General features: G+C 38.9%; 1 protein-coding gene across 1 annotated transcript in view; it reads right to left on the bottom strand.

Moving 5' to 3' along the window:
• drc4 (dynein regulatory complex subunit 4) overlaps positions 1-26709 on the bottom strand; it is a 69275-nt gene that overhangs the window by 6235 nt on the left and 36331 nt on the right. Inside the window, exons 5-10 of the mRNA XM_079621828.1 lie at positions 25235-25289; positions 5785-5990; positions 5330-5497; positions 5099-5185; positions 4565-4774; positions 2840-2905 (exon numbers count right to left, since the gene is read on the bottom strand). Of these exons, the coding sequence (XP_079477954.1) occupies positions 2840-2905; positions 4565-4774; positions 5099-5185; positions 5330-5497; positions 5785-5990; positions 25235-25289 (792 nt within the window). The remainder of the gene's footprint in view (positions 1-2839; positions 2906-4564; positions 4775-5098; positions 5186-5329; positions 5498-5784; positions 5991-25234; positions 25290-26709) is intronic.

Genomic DNA, 26709 nt, shown 5'->3' with positions numbered 1-26709 from the left:
TTGTATCAGTAGATTTCCGGTAGTATTTTCGAATGACCATGCTTCCCTCCCTCATGTCCTCCTGAGATTTCTGTATTGTGTCTGGAAAAAAGCTTTAGATGACGCAAAAATAATAATTTAGCGTCATCGGAGGCTTTTTTGGCCAGAGGCTAGAGACTACATCCAGTAGTAGGAGCTAGTTCTGCATATTTTCAACCCGCCCATAGGGGGTGGGATCTCACTTACAGAATGTACAAATAGTGTTATCAACTAAATTGTCACGGAGACTCACGATAAAACAGCGTCTTTTCAGTTTCGAGTCATCTAGTAGCCTATTTGCATCATCACTTCCGATACTGCCTCTATAACCGGTAGGCGTGGTTTGGGAGTGGCCTCATAGTGCAGAGAAGCAAGTGCATATTCTGGGAGTTGTTGTCTTTCATCCACATGAGCCAAAAATTAATTTTCTGGCTTTTCTCAGTCTAGAAGGCACCAACTTCTAAAATAATTTCACATTTCTACTACATAAATTACCCAATTTAAATACACATCCATCTTTCCAGCGGTGAATTATCCCTTTAAGCTAACTCATAACATTTAAGGACACCGATTACCTTAATTCATTAATTTTAGAAACCAATAGTTATGAGTACTCTGACGTTATTTCAGTTGAGGTCACTAAAAGAAGATATACATTGCAGTCAAGACATTAAGTGATTAAAGTGATTCATTAAGTGATGATTGAGCATTAGTGAAGAACACCTGCTGCTAACAAGCAAATTAAACGAAAGAGAAACACAGAAAATACAACTGACTTAATCCTTAGATGAAATCAACTGAAGATAAAAGAAGACGTTAAATCTCTCAAGATCTCAGCAGAAGAGGATTAAACAACTCCACAAACAGCATTACCAGCTTCACTTATTATTACTAACCAGTTTGACTTTATTTCTCTCACACGTCTACAGAAGTTGTTATTGAGAATTAACATTAATATGTTGATGATTTATTGTTTCATGTCTATGGAGCAAATTACATGAATATTGTATGTATGTGTGAAAAATAACGTGATTACAGAGGCAAAAAAATTGTTAGGGCCAACTAGGGGACGATTTCTTTCAAAATTCTTACTGAACTCTAGAGCCATGAGTTGAACATGCTCACTGAGTTTCGTTCTGATCAGCATTTGGTAACCTTGTCTGATAGATGGAGAATGCTGCATCACGGGAAAATTAACAATAACATATACATTTATATAGCGCTTTTCTGGGTACTAAAAGCACTTTACATAGAAGGGGGGAATCTCCTCAACCACCACCAATGCACAGCATCCACCTGGATGATGCGACAGCAGCCATATTGCACCAGAATGCCCACCACACACCAGCTTATTGGTGGAGAGGAGACAGAGTGATGAAGCCAATGAGTATATATATATATATATATATATATATATATATATATATATATATATTAGTGCTGTCAAAGTTAACACGTTAATAATAATAATAATATATATATATATATATATATATATATATATATATGGGGATGATTAGGAATGTAGTGTGTAACATAGCTCTAAGTGAATGAAAAGATCCTGCAAAGTTTTAAATCTAAAAGTGCACCGTATATAAAGTTATTGTCTTTCAAAAGTATGAGTAGATTCTGAGTCAATTAAATGAATCGTTTTTCAAACGAGTCAAAAGCCGTTTCGTTGTGACGCCAAGACGAAACATTAGCATATTATTGCGCCCACTTATTGCGTAGAGCTGCGCTCTACAATGTGACGTCATTAAAATTCCTCTGTACCAAGATACCACAGCAGTATAATCCTAAACCTTTGCTGTGTTCCCTTTATTTTACTGACGACTGCTTTTCAAATCTCGGAGTTCAATGCAGGATTCGCAAACCGCATGCACTAGAAAGATGGTGTTCAAAATACTTAGTTTTGAGTTTTATATTGTGTTGGTCTCCTGTTAACTGGCTAACTCACATTATCACTGTCTTACTAAAATACTTATGCTAATCAGTTGTGGACCACTATTACCTAAAACTGTCTATTAATGCAGATTGTCTGTCGTTCTCACTAGTTTGAGGAAAGATTAAGCATGGATCAAGATTTGTTTTACCAACGTTTATGTTAGATCAGTCATTCACGCTAGAGCTTGGCTAATGTATGCACTGTTATTGATAGTTTCCACATGTTCACCGCATTAAATGAGAAAAATACTCTGTAAATAAATAAGTACAAGTAAAATAATTGGTTTGTTGATGGACATGCACTTGTTAATGCTGATGGTGAGGAATTACAGTTGCAACATCTCATAATGTACCTCAAACTGAGTAGCGCATCACTGAGAAACGTCCTGCTCGAGTCGTCCTTGCGATGGAGGTTCGGGTTGAATAACTAGTTCTTCCAATGTTTCATTATCACACTCGCGGTCGGATTGATATGGTAAAATCGACGTTATTGTTTGTTACTGTCTTTAGTTTATGATGTAGGAAGCCTCAAGACAAGCAGAGCTGACGTTGTTATGGCAATGGGCGTTTTTGTTTTCGACACGCGCAATGTACACGGTAGAACAATCACAACAGACATAGCTGTCTGGCTAATCAGAGCAGAGTAGCTAGCGGAAAGGAGGGATTTAGAGAGATTGATTAATCTGACGAGTCGTTTGAGAATCATTGAAAATGTGGTGATGTGCAAATGTTATGAGAAAATGAAACAGTTTTTTGACCTTTGATGCATGTAAACCTGTTATAGGAGACTCCAAAACAACATTAGGAAACTTTAAAATAGCATAATATGGGCACTATACTATATAATACAGCGCATTATACAGGAACAGTTTCTCACCTTGCAAACTCGTGCCACTTCATACTGTAAGTCTGTGATAGTATGGTTTTTGGACTCCAAAACTTCCTAAACAAAAATAAAAGTCACAACTGTAGACACACATTAACAAACAGTTCTGTAACCCTGATTTATTTATTTCTAAATCAGTAATATATAACTGGAATTGTGGAGGTCCTTTGCATATGCGTATATATATTGTAACTATATACTAGGGCTGTCACAGACTAGAGATTTTTCTAGTTGACAGGTAGTCATTTAACTAGTCTCATGTTTATGATATTCATTTAAATACTTGTGTGTATAATATAAAAAAATAATAATTATATATATATATAATTATATAATTATAATTATATATATATGAGGCTACATTTACACTAATGCGTTTTCGTTTTAAAACACATAGCTTTTGTTATGTTTACACCTGCCGTCCACACTATTCCGGAGTTTTCGACCCTCAAAGACTGAGACTTTTGCAAACGCTGCAGACCCCATTTAGTTTGAAAACTCCGGGGTTGCATTTCAGTATAGACTGTAGATGGATCAAAATGTAGACTTTTGAAAACAAAGACGTGGCTGCCTAAATTCACTTCGTGATTGGGTCTTCTGGCTCATTGCGTATCTTTCCCTTATTCATCAAGCCCATACCATATGACCATTACGCTACCGGAAAGACGACAATAACAGACCAGCCCAATGACTATGTAAACAATAACATGGAGACGGTACTGCAAGTTTAGCTGACTTTGTGGTCCTTTTTAGCAGCCAGTTAATGCAGTTAAAATCTGCATTTTATAATACTGCAGCTGCCTACATGCGCAAGAGGCAAGCTATTATTAGAGCAATCGACAACAATCTGCAACTGTTTACAATTGTATGCGCATGCCCAGTGTGCATGGATGGTCATGTGACATGCGTTTTCGGTCGTGTAGTGTGGACTGAGATCTTTTCTGAAACGTAGTGGAAACGCCAGTATGGTGGATGATTGTTTTCATTTTAAAACGCTGTGTTAAAACAAAAACACACAAGTGTGGACATAGCCAGAGAATGAGTTTTGGTTCATTTTATGACGTGCTCCAGAAAGAAGTTCACACCGAGACCAAGATGGCTAAAGCGCATTCTGTTTGTTTTCTTTATTTTACAAAAGCACAAATGTTGTTGTTATTGTGAGTGTACACAAATAAAAGTAAAATGTATTACTCTTATCTGTATGACCAAAAAAATTATTATTTTAAGTTATCTCTGCATGAACACTTGGATATGCGTCAAATAATAGCCCATTTATCCAGGTTAACATTAGAGCTAATGGTGGTTAATGTTAGGCTACTACTTAAATGTTTCACATGATAGGCCGTATTTGAGGCCGGTGAATAAAAGTGGAAAATTTGGATTTGTGAGCGCGTCAAAAAGCTGGCCGATGCCCATCTTTATACAAATGAATTCCGTTGAATAACAGACCGGCTATCCAATAGAAACAAGCACATGGAGACGGGGGGAAGTCTCTCGCGGGTCCATTGTTCTAGACTGGCCGCTGGCTCAAAACCATGCCCATAGCGGTAAACTAGAGGAACGCCCATCAACGTACAAATGTGGGGAGGCATCGCAACACCACGCGACAGTTGTGTCGGACAAGTGGATCAGTACCGTAAGCCTCTTCTTGTTGACTATCGTTTAATCAGCTATTAGGGGGCAGCTATATATATATATATATGCTCATAAATGTACCTCCAGTTTATGGGTGACCACACTGAGGGTAGTAGGGTCCAGGTTGGAAACAGACAGCACCTCACTGAGCTGGGCTTCCTTCTTTTCCAGCGTGTCATTGAGTGCACTCAGTTTGCACTCCAGCAGCAGGTTTTTGAAGCCACTTTTCTGCTGAACCTCCAGGATGGCTTTAGTGAACTTCATGTACAATTCGTCTCGCTCCAACTGAACCTGCACAACAATCAAACAATCTTTAGCTCTTACACATGCAGCAGTCCTAATGAATCACTATGAACAGATACAAACTTTAAGAGACAACTGTTATCAGTATAGTAATGTTGTAGAAAAATACAACAAAAACAAAAAATACAATTAATAATGAGTTGGCTGATATGTATTACAGTGTGTACACCAAACAGAGATTCTTGTTATGTCATGGCAGACGTTATCAAGATGAAGAGGAAACCTGTTTTTTCCCCCTTGTAAGTTGTCATAAAACCATTAATGTTGATAGTTCAGTGTGTTTTAAAGGTCTGATGCTGTTCCTCCAATCACCTTAGTAAATCTCTGCTCCAACACTTCATGCTCCCACTTAAGCTCCTTCAATTCTCTGTCAAATATTTTGAGACGAGCTCTCGTTCTCTGACAGCAGAACACAAAGAACAAGATTTATATGCATTACTAAAATGAATTAAAACTTTTTTTATAATTAACATTTAACATTATGCCACAGGTCAGTGTCAGTACAATCCACTAGAATTACTAAATACAAGACCCTGAACATACAGTTAGAGCACCCTTGTCCTTCTCATAGTTGGCAAGCTGTTTCTGAAGCTCTGCGACTTCCTCTTTGGCCTTTTGTGGAGACTCTCTAAGCTCCTTATTCTGCTCAAGCACTTCCGCCATCTCTTTATTTCTTTTCTCCTCCTTCCTTTTCATGTCCTTTAACTCTTCCTGCACACATTCCACCAGAAGAGAAAATAAATAAGAACTGACAAATAATCACTTCCTGTACCTCAGCTGGTAGCATGACACCAATTAACAAACATACATACACTGTAGTATTATACTTTTTTTATAGCTTGATTGCCGTAAATGTAGATTTAATAAATGTGAAGATTTAATGATAACTCTGAATAAAGTTACTAAAAACAGATCTATGAGAGACACTGTTATTGGATTTATAATTAATACCAAATGAGAAAACAAATGTCTGTATGTGTTCACGTGTGCGTTTTCACCTTGAGCGAAGTGATCAAATCCAGATTTTTGTAGACTATGTCATTGAAGTAGTTTCTGATGTCTCTGAAAGCTTTCTCATGATTCTTCATAAGCATGTTGATGTGGCTGTTCTTTCGTTCCTCAATCTCATGAATCTCCGTCTTGCGTCTTAGTTCTTCCTCCTGACGCAGCTTCTGCATCCTTTTCTCATATTTAGATCCAATTTCTGTGACAATATTTTCACTCTCATGTTAAATCATTAAAGCAAACCTATAAAACTCTTCACATTCCATTCCCTTTTATTTTATGACACAATATACTATGTTATACAGGCAGTATGTATTTAATTAAGAATGTGCTACTCATCAACAAAGTACTTCATAATGTGAAAGTGAAAAAAATCCAGAAATTGTATTGAATTAATAACAAAAAACAAAACAAAAATAAAGATAAGGATAATAAAGTATTTCCTGGTTACTTTTTTTTACATCAATCAACCATGAAGACCAAAGAAGTTCCATGAAGAGACAGAGTTCTTCAAACAAATGAGCCAATGATGAAAAATAACTTGCAGGGTACTGAATATTATCTACAGTAGAGAAAATCCACACTGAAATTGAATTTACCATGTGAAGCTTCAAGCCACTTGTCCTCCAAAATAAGAGTGTTCAGGCACAAAAGTATTTGGTATTTACAAAAAAAAAAAAAAAGCTCTGTATATACCTTATGCATCAGTTCAGTTCAGTTCTTTTATTTATAAAGCACAATTAAAACAGCCACAAGACTGACCAAAGTGCTGTACAAGCACAAAGCTAAGGATCGAAGAGGAAACAGCTAAGAAACTACATACAGTTTTAAAACAGAAAACAAAAAATCAAATAGACAAAATAAAAAATTTAAACATACAAAGGAGAGAAATTAACAAGTTTTAAAAGCTAAGGAAAACAAATGGGTTTTTAGCAGAGATTTAAAAACTGATAGAGAAGGAGCAACTCTAAGTTGTGCCGGCAAGCTGTTCAACAATCTACAGGTGGTGGTAATATAATTAGAATATCATGAAAAAGTTGATTTAATTCAGTAATTCCATTCAGTCTGTGGCACAGCTCAGGTGTTATGAGAGCCCCGGTTACTCTGATAGTGGCCTTCAGCTCTTCTGCATTGTTGGGTCTGGCGTATCACATCTTCCTCTTCACAATACCCCAGAGATTTTCTATAGGGTTAAGGTCAGGCGAGTTTGCTGGCCAATTAAGAACAGGGATACCATCAGTGGCGTCATATGCCCATTCAAAGTGCCCCCTCAGATTTTTCCTCCCTGATAATTTTTTTGTCACAACTTTATTCCTATTATGCTCCATAATACACCAGAGCTATTATTTCATCCGCAACAGCATCACAAAACTCATCATCCATCCGCACCAACATTTTTGACCAATTTTCAAAACCGCACCCGCCCGCCATCCGCTGTTTGGGCGATGGACGGCGCTGCTGATGACAGCCGCGAGTTAACGTTACCTCAGAATGTCAGCAGTGAACTCCGTCTCCGATCGGTGCACAGGGACAAAAATAAATAAATTGCCTAAATTAAACGCACTTCGGCAAACCTGACCTTATCTGATAGGCTACTGCACAATATTTTCATTGTAAGTTAGCCTGATAGAAAACGTATTTTGGCACATCATTTCAACATGGTGCTTTTAGCCTACTATGAATGCCTATTTCACTTTATTTTTTAGCAATTAGATAGAAAGCTCGAATAAAATAACAAGTCATTTACATTATAGGCAAACTCTACGCACTGTCATGTGGCGAGCTGAGGGGGCACCAAAAAAATAGCCTAATGAAAAATCAATAATTATAATTCCGATATTATTTCAGTATAGAAATGTAGACATCCCAAGTCTCCCGGATGTTCCGCAAATTAGTTAAAATCTCCCGGAATCTAGAGCGAGCGCGCCAGCGAGACGAGACTGTGCTCCAAACCGCGTAGCGCGTGCACGGCAGAGAGGGAGAGAGCAAGAGACCGCGCGCCTCATGATTAATGAAGCACATGTAATATAATTCCTTATTTTCTTTTTTTGGATTTAGGTATAGTCGGATAACAATATTTAACAAATGTATATTTTTCATTTGATTGGTTCAACCGGCCGCCACCCGCCCTGAATTTAATTAAAATATTATTTTTCGTCACGTCATCCGCCCAATCCGCGGCTGTAACCGCCAACCGCGCAACTGTGTATGTTCAAGCAACTCACTCTCGCACGTTGAGCTGGCAATGAAGTGGTAAGTGGGCAAAGCAACAAATCAGCATTGAATTAGTTATCGGATGATATTAAAAGGTAGCGGGATTATTTGTGGTTGACCTGGAAATTTTTACTTGATCAAAAAGTTATGGGTTTGATATTAGCTGCGAATTCAGAGCATTAACTTAAGTTGTGTCAGTGTAACGTTGCTGCAACGGAGGGTTGCTGCTAGCTCCGTTAAAGGTATTTCTGTCCCTCCCAAACTGCATTGAAATGGTATGTTTAGCAGCCAGAATTTAAAAAATTTCAGGGGGAGAAACCCCCTGACCCCTCCTAACATGATCCATATCACCCGTTAGAAAACAATTGCAACGACGGTCTCAGATTGTGCCCCCCCAGAATTTTGGCTTGCATGACGCCCCAGGATACCATGGTCCTTAAACCAGGTACTGGTAGCTTTGGCACTGTGTGCAGGTGCCAAGTCCTGTTGGAAAATGAAATCTGCATCTCCATAAAGTTGGTCAGCTGCAGGAAGCATGAAGTGCTCTAAAACTTCCTGGTAGACGGCTGCGTTGACCTTGGACCTCAGAAAACACAGTGGACCAACACCAAGAGATAACATGGCACCCCAAACCATCACTGACTGTGGAAACTTTACACTGGACTTAAAGCAACGTGGATTCTGTGCCTCTCCTCTCTTCCTCCAGACTCTGGGACCTTGATTTCCAAATTAGATGCAAAATTAGCTCTCATCAGAAAAGAGGACTTTGGTCCACTGTGCTTTAATAAATCCAGAGTCAACGCAGCTGTCTACCAGGACATTTTCAGAACACTTCATGGTTCCTTCATTTTCCAGCAGGATTTGCACCTGCCCACACTGCAAAAAGCACCAAAACCTGGTTCAATGACCATGGTATTACTGTGTGATTTCATGTAATATTCTAATTTTCTGGGATTTTGATTTCGTGGCTTTCGTAAGCTGTAAGCCATAATCATCAAAATTATAACAAATAAAGGCTTGAAATATCTCACTTTGCATGTAATGAGTCTATATAATATATTAGTTTCACCTGTTAAGTTGAATTCTTGAAATAAATAAACTTTTTGATGATATTCTAATTATATGACCAGCACCTGTAGGCCCCACCACCGAAAAGGCTCTGTCTCCTCTGCGTTTGAGCCTAGTACAAGGAACAGTGAGTATATTTAGATTAGCAGATCTTAGGTCACGGGACGGGCTGTAGGAATGCAGAAGATCAGACAGATAACTTGGAGCAAGTTGATGCAGGCATTTGTACACAATTAGGAGAATTTTATAGTCAATCCTAAATTGGACTGGAAGCCAATGGAGAGCTCGCAGGATGGGAGTGGCAAGATCAAATTTACATATTTTCTTAAGAAATTTGGCCACGGCATTTTGGACCAATTGAAGACGAACGAGCTGGAACTTTGAAATGCTGCAGTACAGAGAATTACAGTAATCCAAGCGGGATGTTATAAAAGCAGGAATAGCTGTCTCAAGGGAGCTATTCTGTTTCTGTGTCTTGTCATGTGATTCCCTGTTTGTCATGTGATCCTGCCATGTGTCTTGTCATTTGTTAATCGTCTGATTATTGTTCACAGGTGTTCCTTGTCTTGCCATTTAGTCTGTGTATTTAAGCCCTCATGTTTGCCCTGTGTCTTTGTCTAGTATTGAATGTTTCATGTCAAGGTTCTTGTCTTTGTTTTGAGTTTCCAGCCTTTGCTTTATGTTTGATCTTGTTTTATAATTAAATATTGCATTTGGGTTCTCTACATCTTGTCTCCAGTCGAATGAATCATAACAGTTATAAACATGAACCTCGTCTGAAAGGCAAAGGGGGAGGTGTTGCTGTAATTTATAGTAACATCTTCAGAATTACTAAGAAGTCTAGTTTCAAACATAATTATTTTGAAGTGATGGTGCTTAATGTAACAATATATAGTGTAAATGATAAATCACATTTGAGATTTGTGCTGGCTACTGTATACAGGCCACCAGAGTACCATACAGACTTTATCAAATAATTTGCTGATTTTCTGAGTTAGTACTGGCTGCAGATAAATCCATAATTGTTGGTGATTTTAATATACATGTAGATAACGAAAAAGATGCATTGGGATTGGCATTTAAAGATATTCTTAACTCTATTGGAGTTAGACAACACATGTCAGGACCTACTCATTGTCGTAATCATACTCTAGATCTAATATTATCACATGGAATCAATGTTGATGCTATTGAAATTCTGCAGCAGAGCGATGACATCTCAGATCATTATCTAGTCTCAAGTAAATTACATTTAGCCAAGGCTGCAAAGCCGACTCTGTGTTATAAATATGCTAGACCTATCACTTCTGCCACTAAAGATTGCTTTATCAATAATCTTCCTAATCAGTTTCATCATCTCAGCATCCCAGATAGCTTAGAAGAACTTGATATTGCAACAGAAACTTTCAACTCTCTCTTTTCCAGCACTTTAGACACAGTTGCTCCGTTGCGCTTAAAGAAGATTAAAGAAAATAGTCCAACGCCGTGGTACAACGAGCACACTCAGGCCCTTAGGAGAGCAGCCAGAAAAATGGAGCGCAACTGGAAGATAACAAAACTAGAGGTATTTTGCATTTCATGGAAAGAGCTCAATTGCATATAGAGGCCTTAAAAGCTGCTAGATCTGCTTATTTTTTAACCCTATTAGAAGAAAATAAACAAAACCCTAGGTATTTATTTGAAATGGTGACGAAAAATAAAGCATCAAACCCAGATGTTTCCAAGCAGCACAGCAGTAATGACTTTATGAACTTCTTTACTTACAAGATTGATAATATTAGGGAGAAAATTATAACAATGCAACCGTCTACTACAGTAATGCACCAGGCAGTGCATTGAAGTCGCCCTGACAAAAAAATTTATTCATTCATTGCTATAGGAGAAGAAGAATTTTCTAAACTCGTTAAATCATCTAAATCTTCCAGAGTTCATAGAACCTCTTCTTAATATCATTAATTCATCTTTATCCTTAGGATACGTACCAAAACGTTTTAAGCTGGCTATGATTAAACCGCTTGTTAAAAACACACAACTTGATCCTATAGAATTAGTCAATTACAGGCCGATCTTGAATCTACCTTTTCTGTCAAAGATACTAGAAAAGGCAGTATCATTACAACTATGTTATGTAAAGAAATTATATCTGCGAGGATTTTCAATCAGGATTTAGACCATACCATAGTACTGACACAGCTCTCATTAGAGTAACAAATTATTTGTTTTTATCATCCGATCGTAGTTGCATCTCTCTATTAGTGTTACTCGATCTTAGTGCTGCATTTGATACCATTGACCACAACATTCTTTTAAAGGAGTCATGACCTGTAATTTCCACTTTTCCACGAGAATCAATGTATGTTATGATTGCCTAACGATTATACACTGGCCGGGAAGCCGATATTTAAAAGTGAAGCGTTTGTTTACTCCAGGGTTCGTAAACCAGCCCACGTGCACGCGCACTCAAATACGAGATTTTAATTTCTGCCCCGACTTGACGTCAAGACGGGGCAGGATATACCATATATGGACACCGCAGACATATGCTGCAGGAAGCCGGCCCTGCCCCTCTCCCCCTCATATTCAGTCGAGAAAGATGCAGAAACGTAGTGCACACGTGAGTTGCTCTGTGGTTGACTGCCAGAATCAACATGTAAATGTGTTTTCTCTACCAAAAACAGACCAAACTATCAGGGACCAGTGGATGAAATTAATTTTTAATGGCGCTGTTCCAACAACCCTTTCAACTGGCTTAACGTTAGGTGTCTGCGGTAAACATTTTACACAGGAATCATTTACAAATTTGGGGCAATATCAGGCGAAGTTGGCCTCGAAGCTCCGTTTGGAAAAAGGTGCCATTCCAACAATCAGGGACTTGCCTGAAATTGAAACGGTAAGACTGTGTTTTTATTGCTCTACTGTGTGTAACAAACAGCAGCTAACTGCTAATGCGGCTATTGTATGTAACGTTAGCTTTGAGGTAAACACGGGGAATGGACTCTACGAATGCTCGTCTTTACACTTTGTTTTACACTACAGTAGTGACAGTACAGGAGTCCATGCTCAGTGCCTAAAACTGTTGCTCATTTGCATTATTAAAATGACCGTCCACGACAGCCAAAATATCGCATCAGATCTCGCGAGACAATAATGCATTCAGAAATAAGGGTCAGAGGAGCTCTGTGTTTATTTTTTTTGCACTTTTCTTTTTTAGAAGGCCCTGAAAGACTATAATAGAGCGTGGGTATCCAAGGTAATACTAGGTTATGACTCCTTTAAATAGACTCGAAAATTATGTTGGCATTAGTGGAAACGCATTAGCATGGTTTAAATCATACTTGTCTGACCGTTATCAGTTTGTAGCAGTAAATGATGTATTATCGATCACAACTTCAGTATGGAGTACCACAAGGCTCAGTATTAGGACCGTTGCTGTTCACTCTGTACATACTACCCTTGGGAGATATCATTAGGAAGCATGGCATTAGTTTTCACTGTTATGCTGAAGATACGCAGCTCTATATTTCCTCACACCGACGAAACTTACCAATTCACAAAATTAATGGAATGCATAGCTGATATAAAAAAACTGGATGACTAGCAACTTCCTACTACTTAATGGGCTTTATGCACAGCTGCACTACTTCCTGAACTTCAGGCAGCTCCTTTGTTTCCTGTCTTCCATTATTGGACAAGCTGATTAATCCAGGTGTGCGAGACCAATAAAAATAATCAGACACACCTGGATTAATCAGCTTGTCCAATAATGGCAGACAGGAAACAAAGGAGCTGCCTGAAGTTCAGGAAGTAGTGCAGCTGTGCTAAAGCCAATTTTGAAAAAAAACAGAGATTCTAATTATTGGACAAAAAACTTCCTCACGTATCTAAAATACTGTCTAACACTTGATGGCTGCTCTGTCAAGTCTTCGTCGTTGGTTAGGAACCTGGGTGTGCTCTTTGATACCAATCTTTCATTTGAAAGTCACGTGTCTAGCATCTGTAAAACCACATTTTTTCATCTTAAAAATATATCTCTAAATTGCGTCATATGCTCTCAATGAAAAATAGGCGCAAAAGTTCCATGGTGCTATTTTCCAGTTTTAGAAAGCAATTCCGCCACTGACCATGAAAAACCCAGTCTAAAGACAGTGGCGCGTTGCGCGTTAGTCAAATGGTATTTTAAGGGCGCGTGCTTGGCCATAATGTAGCGTGTTAACGCGCATACACTTTGATTCTCTAATATAAACAGACGCAGCAGTTTTCATTTTTGCAAATCAAACATTATTACAAGGAAAAATATTAAAACACGAGGGAAATCATTGTTGTGTCCGTGAAGATGTGAAAAAAATCTATCTAGATGAAAAAAAAAAATCTAGATTAGGACATTTACACACATTTACCCAAATTATACGCCTGTTTAACCGAAGCTAATTTGGGTGGGTTTCTCCCATCATCCCCAATGTCACTTCTCTGTGTTTTACGGTCCTGACGAGAACTTCGGTCTCCTCGGCTGTGAATCGCTCCTGGCATGCGCTGGCAAATCCGCCGTTATAATAGCAATCCGTGTTGGAACAAGCGCGCCTGCTCTTAAAGGGAATGTGAGAGGACGCTCTGATTGGTTTATTTCACGTTACGCCCAAACCACACCTATGAATAATGAAGCTACTTCAGACCAACCCCTTTTAGATTTGCGCCGGGCGCAAGAGGCATTTATCCCGCCGGGAAAATAGCAACAGCGCCGGGACCCACCCACAAAGTTACTTGCGCTTTGACACTTGCGTTTCAGATCGTTAAAATAGGGCCCCTAGAATATCAAAATCGACTGCTGGCGGTAGATCCTTTTCCTATTTAGCACAAAAACTTTGGAACAATCTTCCTACCATTGTCCGGGAGACACACTCTGTCAGTTCTAATCTAGACTAAAAACACATCTCTTTGGCCTAGCATACACATAACACATTATAGACTTATATAATTCAATTTAGGCTGCATAGTTTAGGTCAGCCGGAACTGGGAACACTCCCCATAAATCCTGATGTACTTGTTACATCATAAGAAGGATGGCGTCTACACTAATATTAGACTCTCTGTTTATCCGAGGTTTACCGCAGTCCGCCGTATTCAGGCCGCATCCAGATCTGATGAAGGGCCTGTGCATGGACACGATGACCACGCAGTCCTGAAGTGTCAACCAGTCCCTTCCCTGGTACTGAAGTCAGCCAGATCCCAACCGTATCCAGAACAGATGGTGGACCTTGCACCTGGACCCATCCATGACCTATCCCTGAAGTAACAGCCTCATTAACCCAGTGAAGGTCTCATCGACACGACAGCCATCAGCACTGATCCTTTACAAACTCTTAACAAACTAGTCTCCGGCGTGATGACTCCGACCTCCAACCAGATGGAACTGGATTAATATTCTGAATGTTCTGAACCAATCTGACTTCTGACCTGTAATGCTGCCTGGATCATAATAATACACTGTTCGCTTGTTGGCTAGAGTAGAACTGGCCCCCGACTGAGCCTGGGTTCTCCCAAGGTTTTTTTCTCCATTCTGTCACCTGATGGAGTTTTGGTTCCTTGCCGCTGTTGCCTTGGATTTCGGCTTGCTTAGTTTGGGACATTTAATATTCAACAATATTATTGATGATCTGCCTTACTTACGATGACGCAATTTTCTTTTGCAATTCAATTTGCATTTGAGTTTGTTGAAAGTTATAATGTTATTCTATGTGTTAGTTTGTTGGCAGGGCTCTACAGTGCGAGTATTTCACTTGCATTTGCGCCTAAAAATAGATATGTGCGAACTTGAAAAATAATTTACGAGCACAGTGCGCGAGTGACGGGCTGTTCTCAATACACAGAACAACAGCGCGATTAAGCGGAGCATACCATTGATTTCACATGGAAAGCAAGCAAGAAGACGTGACGGGGTCGCGACTGCGCGATGTGAACCTATGATATGAACATAGCATGATGACGCGGTTAACTTTATGCAAATGAGAGCGACGACTCACAATCAATGAGCCAATCACTGAAATAGTGTGGGAATAGTGTGCTGGATTTTTAAGTGAGAGTCAAGTGAGGTAAACACTGGAAAAAAGTATTGGTACAATAGTGCAGACATCGTTAAAAATGAAGAACATACATTTTTATTTTAAGCGAAAAATGGACAAGTGTAAATGCATCTGGTTGTTGAAAATAAAATTGAAAATTAAAATTGACTCCTCCCAACAGTGCTAAAAATAAACGTGTGAGAGCATCACCGCAGATGAGTAGCTGAGCGATCTATTCATTCAAATGAAAGTGAAAGCACAGGTGAAACGCAATTTTTTTTTATAAAAGTTAATTTATTTCAGTTAATTTATTTCAGTAATTCAACTTAAAAGGTGAAACTAATAAGTTATATAGACTAATTACATCCAAATTGAGATATTTCAAGCCTTTATTTGTTATATTTTTGATGATTATGGCTTACAGCTTATGAAAACCCCAAATTCAAAATTAGAATATTGTGAAAAGGTTTTCATAGCTGTAAGCCATAATCATCAAAAGTATAACAAATAAAGGCTTGAAATATCTCACTTTGCATGTGGGCTATAATATATTAGTTTAACCTTTTAAGTTGAATTACTGAAATAAATGAATTTTATTTCAGTATATATTCTAAATTTCGATATTCTAAATTTTCGAGTTTCACCTGTAAGTCGTAGACGCTCAACACACAATCATCTTCATTATTAGTAAAGAAACTAAATTATATTACCAGTGCTGTTGTCACTCTCTCCTGTCGCTGATTTTGAAATGAGTACATTTACATTTATTCATTTAGCAGACGCTTTTATCCAAAGCAACGTACAAATGAGAACAATAGAAGCAATTAAACTAGCAGTAGTACAACAGTATGTAAGTGCTATGACCCTTCACAGTTCAATCTAATGTAGTAAAAAATTTTTTTTTTTTAGATAGAATAGAGGAAAAAGTGTTAGTATTACACTGTTTAGTAGTGTTAGCAGTTTCTTAAAAATGGCTACGGACTCTGCAGCTCTGGTTGAGTTAGCCAGATCATTCCACCAGCAGGGAACAGTCATGGTAAAGGTCAGAGAAAGAGATTGTGTGCCTCTTTGAGATGGCACCACAAGACGCCGCTCACTTGCAGAGCGCAAGTTTCTGGATGGCACATAAGTCTGAAGTAATGAGTTAAGGTACAAGGGAGCAGTGCCAGTGGTTGTTCTGTAGGCAAACGTCAGTGACTTGAATTTAATGCGAGCGGCAACCGGCAACCAGTGCAATTTTGTGAGGAGAGGAGTGGTCATCAGGCTGGAATGAGAGGTAGAGTTGTGTGTCATCAGCGTAGCAGTGATAGGAAAAGCCATGTTTCTGAATCACAGACCCTAGTGATGTCATATAGATGGATAAGAGAAGTGGTCCAAGCACTGAGCCCTGAGGCACACCAGTAGCTAGATGTTGGGTCTTAGACACCTCACCAGAGAGATAAGACTTGAGCCACAGGAGTGCAGTTCCCGAGATGCCCTTCATCTTTAGGATTGACAGGAGGATCTGGTGGTTAACTGTGTCAAAGGCAGCAGACAAATCTACCAGGATGAGAACTGAGGACTTGGAAGCTGCTCTTGCCAGTCTCAGAGCTTCAATTACTGAGAGCAGAGCAGTCTCAGTTGAGTGTCGCGCTTTTGAATCCAGACTGATTGTTGTCCAAGAGGTTGTTCTGCGTAAGAAATTAGGAGATCTGGTTGAAAACAACTCGTTCAAGTGTTTTTGCGACGAATGGAAGAAGGCATACCGGTCTGTAATTTTCTAGCAAGTGTGTAAATAATTCACAATTATGCCAATCTCCAGGTATGGTAAAGGGTGTGTGATGATGTGGGGCTATTTTAATTCCAAAGGCCAAGGGAACTTTATCAGGATGCAGAGTATCCTGGATCCATGAAGTAACTGGCCTTTAAAAATAAAAATCTGCCTGCCTCTATGGGAATTTAACATAGGGGTGTCCAAACTTATGCACCCTGTATTTTAAGGAAGAACATTTATTTATTTACGATACATTATTCATTCACAAAGAAAATTGGTGTCCTTAAAGGTTGGATTTTTCCTATTTTTTTAAATTAAGGCATTAAGTTCAATTTCCAAAAGATGATTTTTTATTCCTCTTTTTAGTCAACTTTAGCATGGGTGTCTAAACTTATGCATAGCACTGTACATACACACACACACATATATATATAACTACAGAATTGGTTCAGAGTTGGAAACATCTTGAAAAAAGTGTATTTTTCCACAAACTGTGTATGCTTGCAAATTGTATAATATCCAAGGTAAACATTTCTAGTAATTGTACAGTTAATTCTCATTCGTATTTTCAGAAAGTTTTGGATGTAGGCTATCCTCTCCCCAAATTTGTCACTAATAAAACACAAAAATAATTTTAAGAGAAGGCTTATATTGATCTTTTAAGATTTTGTTTGCACCTTATAAATTAGGTTTTGATGTGGCAGTAAAAACTTTATAATCTATCCAAAACGAAATGTTGTCTTTCATATTTCGCCTGTAACATGTCGTCTTTTATAGGCTAATATATATTAGCCTAGGGCATAAATGTTAATTTGCAGTTTAATATGTTGCTTATACAAAGACATTTTATTTCAACGTATTCAGTCGATTTTTACTCATCTCAGTTGGCAATATAGATAGTTTGCTAAAAGCTAAATTCATTCACAATTATCACAATATAATTATTCCTCACAGCGCCTCAACGTAAAGTAGGCTGTTATTATCCAGCTGTTGTTTGCGTTGACTGGCTTGCATGTGTTGCTTCAGATCATCTCATTGAATAGCGCGCGCTCTCCATGGGCGTGTCAAATTAGCAGAGTAATGAGCTGCCAGAACGATAATGAGAACGGCTGATCCCTCTCTCTTTTTATATAGATTGCATAAACAGAGAATATTTGTTTTAGTTTTGAATTAGATCATTTAAAACTACACACTTAAATGATTATAGAGATATATAGCTCATGTCTGAGTGAATAGTATTCGCTGAGTTTTGTTTATGTTTAGAGACGTGGTCTTGAAAAAAAGTTCACGGAGACGGAGAGGTAGAAAGCACACCCTGTTTACTTTCTTTATTTTACAAAAGCACAATGTTTTATTTCGATTTTAAGTGAACCCATAAAAAAGAAGACATATAACAGTTTATTTTTTCATATTTCTTAAGCCTGTATGACAAAAAATGACGGGAGTATTTTAAGTCTATTATGCTGCTATGTGAAAAAAAACGAGGCAAACGCGCCGGCGCGTTTTTGGTCCCCAGAGGGTTAAGCAGTGGGGTTACCCGAGCCTGCTTGAATGCTGTGGGAAATGTACCAGTGTGAAGAGAGGCGTTCATGATGTGTGTGAGTGCGGGTATAACAGAGGAAGAAATAGCTTTAAGTAGGTTAGTGGGAATAGGATCAAGCGGACAGGTAGTAGGGCGATTGGAAAGGAGGAGTTTTGAGGGTGATGATCAATAAATGATGCAGCTCATATCTGTTGCTTTCGGTGACGTGAACTCTGCATAGGCCTATGCTACAATAAATCTGCATATAGCGTGGGAATTGAAGATCGGATTTATATCCGTTTGGCGAAAACACACTTATGTGAGGTGTAAATGGAATCGTTTTGATCAGTAAAGACGCATGAAGTGACCAGGTGTAAACAGGCCCCTAGACACCATAAAAAAAGTAAAGTATACACGCAGTGAGCTAGATACGCAACACAGTATGAACCCTATATAGTCATTATTTCAAAAGACCAAGTGCAAAAAAACTAAACAAAAAAAACTAAACAAGGAACTCCCGCACACTATCAATACTTGCAAATAAGTATAAACATTTTATTAGCAATGTTTCAGTCTCACCAAAAGACCAAGTGCAGAAACTGAAGTTATGACCGAAACAGTCGACACTGGATAGGAAGATGACAAAAATTCATTTTTGAGGACAATTAGTGTATTGCAAGTACTGCAAAGGACAGAAGCAAGCGGGCATTTGGTTTGTTTTTAGCACTTAATAGCCTAGGCTACCTTACTTAAATGTTCATTCCTTTTATACATTTTGAAGTAAAAATAATAATTACATAATTATTAAAGGGATAGTTCACCCAAAAATTTGAATTCTGTCATTTATTACTCTCTCTAATGTCGTTCCAAACCTGTAAGACTTTCACTCATCTTCAGAACACAAATGAATATATTTTTTATGAAATCTGAGAGATTTCTTTTCCTCCATTGACAGCCTACACAACTGACACTTTAAATCTTCAAAAAGTTCATAAAGAGATCATAAAACTAATCCATATGAATTGAGCAGTTTAATAATTAAAAAAATTCACTGTGCTCCTACATTTTTTCCTTTAGGAGCACATGTACTCCTTGGGAAAAAAATTAGCGTAGAGCCCTGGTTGACTGACCAGCAGTAAGCTAGATAACATACTGATCATATTCTAACATTTCATCATGGTGAGCAGTAGCGTGTTTACCCACCACGCAAAGCACGCAATTGCGTGGGGCCCCGCAGGCTTGGGGGCCCCCTACTGGCCACAAGCGGTTAACTCGTTTAATGATTGCTTTTGACATAATTCATTAACGTGCAGCCCAGATACATAGAAAGAAACAGCCCAGTGTGACCTGGGGGTGAGTAGTTCTAGCGTTTCATTTAAATTTGCTGGTTCTGACATGCACACGGCATGCACTCCCCTTAGCATAAAGGGAACGTCTCAGGTTACGACTGTAACCTCTGTTCCCTGAGAACAGGGAACGAGACACTGCGTCTCCTTGCCATGCCTCGGGGCTTGCCTACCAAACAGTCCCTTCAGACGAAAAGATGAATGTCATGTTTCCAAGGCGCATGTTTCCAAGTCCGTTTTATACTTCCGGGTCGCACGATGATGACATCATGGGCTGTCGCAGGTTAATAAGATTGCAGTTTCAGACACCTGTCACGCCTGAGGTGTTCCCCAAAGCCTCATTCGACGCAGTGTCTTGTTCCCTGTTCTCAGTGAACTGAGGTTACAGTCTGAGTAACCTGAGATGATTTCGGGTCAAAATTAAAGGGTCGAGTGCCTGTCCATATAAACTTTGGAAGATGATGGGAAATGTAGTGAGGAGGTGGTGACTAGCTGGTGATCGTGACAGAATAAGTATAGATACACAATGTCCATTCTGTCTACTGTACATCCACTTCCCCTATGAGAACACGTGAGGTGCTTAAAGGAACACTCCGACTTTTTGGGACTTTAGCCTATTCACCTTATCCCCCAGAGTTAGATAAGTCCATACATACCTTTTTCATCTCCGTGCGTGCTATAAGTCTGTTTGACGCACCCACCGCTAGCCTAGTTTAGCACAAAGACTGGATGTAAATGGTTGCAGCTAGCATACTAATCCAAATAAGTGACAAAATAACGCAAACATTTTCCTATTTACATGTTGTGATTTGTATAGTCACAGAGTGTACAAAAAACAAAGTCACATGAGACACAGACATATTTTAACCGTATAAATACTGGGAACTATATTCTCTGAAGGCGAAGCACTGCTACTTGGGCGGAGTGATAACCGCAGCACCTGAGACGCGTCGTTGTTTCTTCTGTCAACAAAACCAACGTGACTTAAGGGTGTAGTCACACTAGGCATGGTAGCCATGAACTGGGCCCGAGTACGATTGTCCCCCCCTCCCCCTCTGGCCTGCACTCACATTTCAGCATTCGTGCCGGAGCACGCTTACGTCATTATGGTGCGACGGTTTCGGGATAAACTGGAAGAGCGGCGCTCTCTGAACACAATGGAGTCCAACGTTTTCTTTGTGGATAATTTTGTGTCGTTTGGTCCACGGAGGTCCACAGCCCTCTCACAGCCTGTTGTTAAACAGATGTGTCGCCTTAGTGGCGCGAAAATTTTCACGTAATCATGCTGCTCGTATGAGGAGGTTTGCAAGGTACCAGCTGAAGTGCAGCAAGGACTTTTGCAGCTTTGATTACGGACTACAGTTCCCGTACACGCGTCCTGTTCCGTGCTCCAGCACGATTAGCGCTCACACTGCATGTGAACCGCGCCCGAGTCCAACTGAACCGTGCTCTGGCCCACCTCTTCCAAGTGGGCCAGGGCCGGCTAATCGAGCCGCGCCCGGGCACGGTTCGGAGCACTCACACTAGTCAAACGAACCACACTTTGGTGGTCAAACGCACTCGGGCACGGTTCAAACTGGCTAGTGTGAGTACATCCTAACTATCTATTAGCGGACGTGAATGGTGATCATGGCTGATTTTGAGGAAATTTCAGATGATTTTTACTTGGTCAATATCCAGAGCAAGTAGCCATTTATTAATCCGGTCAGCGTTTTTAGTTGGAATTCTATGAAACATCATGGTATTACCTGGTCTCCCCTGTTTATTGTCACAGCTCTTTACAATACAGCGAAAAAACAATGATTGTAAACTACACTTTTACTATTTATAAATTGCTGACTCTGTTATCCAAACTCTGAACGAACTCTCTGCTCCTCACCTCGGCGCGTCTCAGGTGCTGCGGTTATCAATCCGCCCAAGTAGCAGTGCTTCGCCTTCAGAGAATATAGTTCCCAGTATTTATACGGTTAAAATATGTCTGTGTCTCATGTGACTTTGTTTTTTGTACACTCTGTGACTATACAAATCACAACATGTAAATAGGAAAATGTTTGCGTTATTTTGTCACTTATTTGGATTAGTATGCTAGCTGCAACCATTTACATCCAGTCTTTGTGCTAAGCTAGGCTAGCGGTGGGTGCGTCAAACAGACTTATAGCACGCACGGAGATGAAAAAGGTATGTATGGACTTATCTAACTCTGGGGGATAAGGTGAATAGGCTAAAGTCCCAAAAAGTCGGAGTGTTCCTTTAATATGGCGTGATAATCTTATCTTGTAGTGTGTGATGCACAAGCTCACTGAATTCTGGACTCTCACGAAAACACCTGTTAAAATAAAAAAAATATTCTTAATTGTACAATGAATCTCTTATTCAGATTGCTTTTACACTGTTGGTTATAAATAAAAAATTTGCAAGCGTGTGGCTTGCATTAAACGTCCATTTTCAGTGGTGTTAAAGGGATAGTTGATTATGATTTCACTTTTCTAACTTTAGTTAGTGTGTAATGTTGCTGTTTGAGCATAAACAACAACGCTCAAAGTTCAAAGCAAAGTGATATATTTTCTTTTACAGAAATCGCTTTTTAAAGGAGAACTCCGGTCAATTTTAACATTGAGCTCAATTTTTAGTAAATTTGGAGTGCTGTCAATACAGAGAACAACGACAAAAATCGGTGTTGCCTACACCGTGTTATCCTATTTTTAAAATTTACACCCTATTGACTTGAATGGGGCAAGTTTTAAACTTAACCAGTTCTTAGTCTTATCATCCTTGATGTGTCATTACAAGTGCCCAGCCATGTTGAGTGATTCCTTCAGAGTGAACACGAGTGAATCTGACTGCAGTAGATGTGAAAGATATGAATAAAAATGATGTTATATCAGCCAGCGCACAGACCTGTATTTAGTTCCTGTTTTCGGTCGAAGTCCAAAGTAGTCGATTGTCGAGTTCACGCGCATAGGTTTAGTTACTATGATCACGCGCGTGAACTCGACAATCGACTACTTTAGACTTCCACCGAAAACAGGAACTAAATACAGGTATTTGCGCTGGCTGAATTAACATCATTTTTATTCATATCTTTCACATCTACTGCAGTCATATTCACTCGTGTTCACTCTGAAGGAATCACTCACATGGCTGGGCACTTGTAATGACACATCAAAGATGTTAAGAGGATAAAAGCAGGTTTAAAACTTGCCCCATTCAAGTCAATAGGGTGCAAATTTTAAAAATAGGATAACACGGTGTAGGCAACACCGATTTTTGTCGTTGTTCTCTGTATTGACAGCACTCCAAATTTACTAAAAATTGAGCTCAATGTTAAAATTGACCGGAGTTCTCCTTTAAGGACTACAACAAACGGCTGGTAGGGACTACACAACATTCCTCCCGGGTTAGTGACATTGCAAACCCTAAAATTTACATAAACCCTGGGAACACGATTTATAGATTACCATGACAGAATATGCTAATCAATGACTAGAAGATAACTAACACATAAGCTACAAATATTAACTAACCATTCAGAAATGTCCTATTGCATTCTACATGTTTTCACTTCTTCTTGAGTCTGTCCATCTTTGTCTGACTCCGGTTTGAACATAAAAGGCTAAAAGTTTTTGAAAATTTCAGTGTGTGTCTGTGTGAGGTAATCGAAGCTGCTAAGGACAAAAGTTGTTGTAGCTCCGCCCCCTGTGCCGGGAGCAGCAGCTCATTTGCATTTAAAGGGACAGACACAAAAACTATGTGTTTATGCTCACCCTCAAAAAGTGACAATTTTAACATGCTATATAAAAATATCTGTGGGGTATTTTGAGCTAAAACTTCACATACACACTCTGGGAACATCAACGACTTATTTTACAAATATCCTTTACAAAAAAGGGTATTATACCACCCCTTTAAGAAGATTCTGACTAACTTACTGACTAGGACATCTAATAGGCCATTGTGTTCACATGCACAACGATTGTGATTGGCTACAATGCTTAACGCTTGTAAAAACACGCTGTAAACAGAAACCTTTGATGTTCAGAGAGCGCTCAAACAAACACAAACAAGAACATTTGAAAACAGCGTCTATCAGCCGACTGGTACTGGCAGTATCGATGCCTTTGACAACCCTACTTGACACACACTTCAAAAGGGACGTTTAGGGACGTTCGCATTATGTGTCTAAGAGCGAAGCGACACAGAGCCCCACAGCCTGGGTATTGGGACAACCATTAAAAACAATTCAAAAGTACTATTTCCACGACAATTCCAAAGTCTGTAGCCCACCTGTGTAGAAAAATCCAGATCTGAACCTGAAAGTTTTATCTGAAGTAAACATCATGAAGACCTTTATCCACTTGACAAGATAAATGTGCAAAAATCCCAGTGTCAAGTAACGCAAGACTGAGAGACAGTCTCTGGACACAGATTATCTGCAGTGCACAGTACTAGCGCAGCGTTGAGCTTGAGTGTTTTGATTGGTGGATTAGAAGTTCACCGCGATTGGCTAAAAAGAACATCCTCCAAAAAATATTTTTATGAATCTTAACCTGTCAGGGTGGTCTCAAAAATACAGCACACAAATTCAAAGCAGTCCACGCACGTGTGACGATAATGCAGATTGAACGATCCATAAATACATGTAACATCATTCATAAATGTGAGATGGGAATTTAATTCAAGAACTTAATATATACATATTTGTGCATTTGTGTGAGGATTTGGGGAAATATTTATGCTTTTACTTGTGTATTTATGAATTGTGTTTTAAATTTACGAATCGGATTTTGTAAATGTGAATTGTGCTGTGCATTTATGAATTTTGTTTTGTAAATGTATTATTTGTTAGGCTGATCTGGCTCCATACAGGGCTTTGCAAAATCTTCTTCTTTATATGCTCATGCACACAAAAAAAAGAACAAAATGGGTACATGAAACACTCCTGAACCAGGAAGAGCAGGGAGACTGTCATCATTTGGTACAAGAACTTTATAATGATCCGTCAGGTTCAAAACCTATTAATAACCTGTTCGATGATTGGTTAAAGCAGACGCAAACATTTTATCTTTGGCGGTGCCTGCCGCGAAGAGCCGTGCTCATGAAAGTGGCAGGATTTTTGGTGCACGAGCACCACTAGTCCTCTGTCTCCATGCCGCCAGCGAAACTGCCCACACATCTCCTGTTGAAAATGAACTAGACACTGCTGCGTCCTCTGTGAAAGGGCCTTTACAAAAAATAGCTTCAAGTTGTTCAATTGTATATAAAGTATAAAAGAGGCAAATTAAATATAAATGTAAAATTGATGATGCATATAAATATAAATGATAAATATAAAATTGCACACAGAATCTTGAAGCCTGAGACTGAAAACCTAAGTATTCATGTATTTACATCATGTATTATTTACTTCTCAAAAGTAGTTCTATACAACAAAAAAACTTTTGTTAAAATCCAGCCCATTCAAATGTATAAAGAAAGTGAGTTCACCTCGTACTTGTCTGGCAAAATCATTTCGCAGATCAGTAATTTCCTCATCGTGTTTCTGTTGAAAGACAATTTTGTTTATTGTCATGAGAGATCTAAATCAGAAATGTAACTTTCATTGTCATTGTAATCATTATATACAGGGTGCGAATTGGCTTGGGGGGAGGGGGTGAGGTGTTGGGGTGCCGACCAGCTTAGAAAACAGTGTTCATTCAATGACGTACATAGACGGAGCAAGAACAATGTAAGTGTTCAAAATAAATTTGCGCATTTAAGTTGAATGATAAAGTTTGTCTTCTTTAATGCTGTTAAACAATGTACAAACCTAACTGTTTGCTGAAATATACAAAACATTAACAACACTGAAATAAAAGGGCACTTTTCTGTAAATCAGATATGTATGAAAGTTGCATTTTTGTTTCTTTCAGAATCATCATTGGCTGTCAGGAAGAAAATGGTAGCATTGTATTTAAACTGAGAATAATAAAGACTTTTACACACAGGGTGTGTTATAAAATGTTTGATATGAATAAATATAGTTAATTAATAATGATCTAAGATTTCAATCCCCAGTGAAGACACCATGAGCCAGAGAAATAGAACAAAGAGGGCACAGTTTTACTTAGGATTTACACTTGCAAACAAAATTATTCAACAGAGACTGCAACAATTTACGAATGTAAGCTTTTCTAAATATCCAGAGTTTAATATAGTATTTTTTAATTGTTTCACAATACACTGTATATGTCAATATGTCATAGTTACTCAACCTCTATTCAACATTGCTGTTTTTTTAATCACTTACTAGTAAGGTAGGGTAAAAAACGGTGTTAGAACATAATAAAGCTTTTGGAAACTCTATAACGACAATTAGCTTAAGATGTGACACATGCATACATAAAGCCCATGCATTTGCTGATGTTGAGTAGCAAATATGGGCAAGACAAAAGAGATCTCACGGAAGATAAAAAAAGAAGGCTATAGATACAAGAACATTTCCACGGCACTAAAGGTTCCGGAAAAGTTCGCTACGGCTGGTAAACACCTTTGTGCTACTATTGGCCTGTGGCGATTACGTAACAGGTGGGTGCGCTGAGGGTGGAGCCGTCACACGTGGAAATCTTTTCCACTTAATTTCTCCTGTTCAGTCTGTCGAGGTCAGACATCAGCGAGTGAAAATGGTGGGACTGAAAAATCCAAAATGACTGCCAAAGACTTGCAAGATGGCTGGATGAAAGAAGTAAAAAACATTTCAATGCAGACTATAAGAACTAGGGATGCACGATATATCGGCCGCCGATATAATATCGGCCGATATGGTCATTGTTTTACACATCGGTATCGTTCCGATGTCAAAATATGGCCGATGTGAACAGGCCGATTATCATTCCTGTGTATTTGACGTGCGTGTGGGGGCGGGGATGTTTGTTTTTGCACAAGCGCATTTCAGCTGTGAACAGCGCTGGTGTGTAGGGGCG

This window comes from Phoxinus phoxinus (assembly GCF_949152265.1).
Source record: "Phoxinus phoxinus genome assembly, chromosome: 8".
Classification (NCBI taxonomy): Eukaryota; Metazoa; Chordata; class Actinopteri; order Cypriniformes; family Leuciscidae; genus Phoxinus; species Phoxinus phoxinus.
The sequence above is the reverse complement of the archived record's forward strand: the minus strand, read 5'-3'. Positions and strand labels throughout refer to the sequence as shown.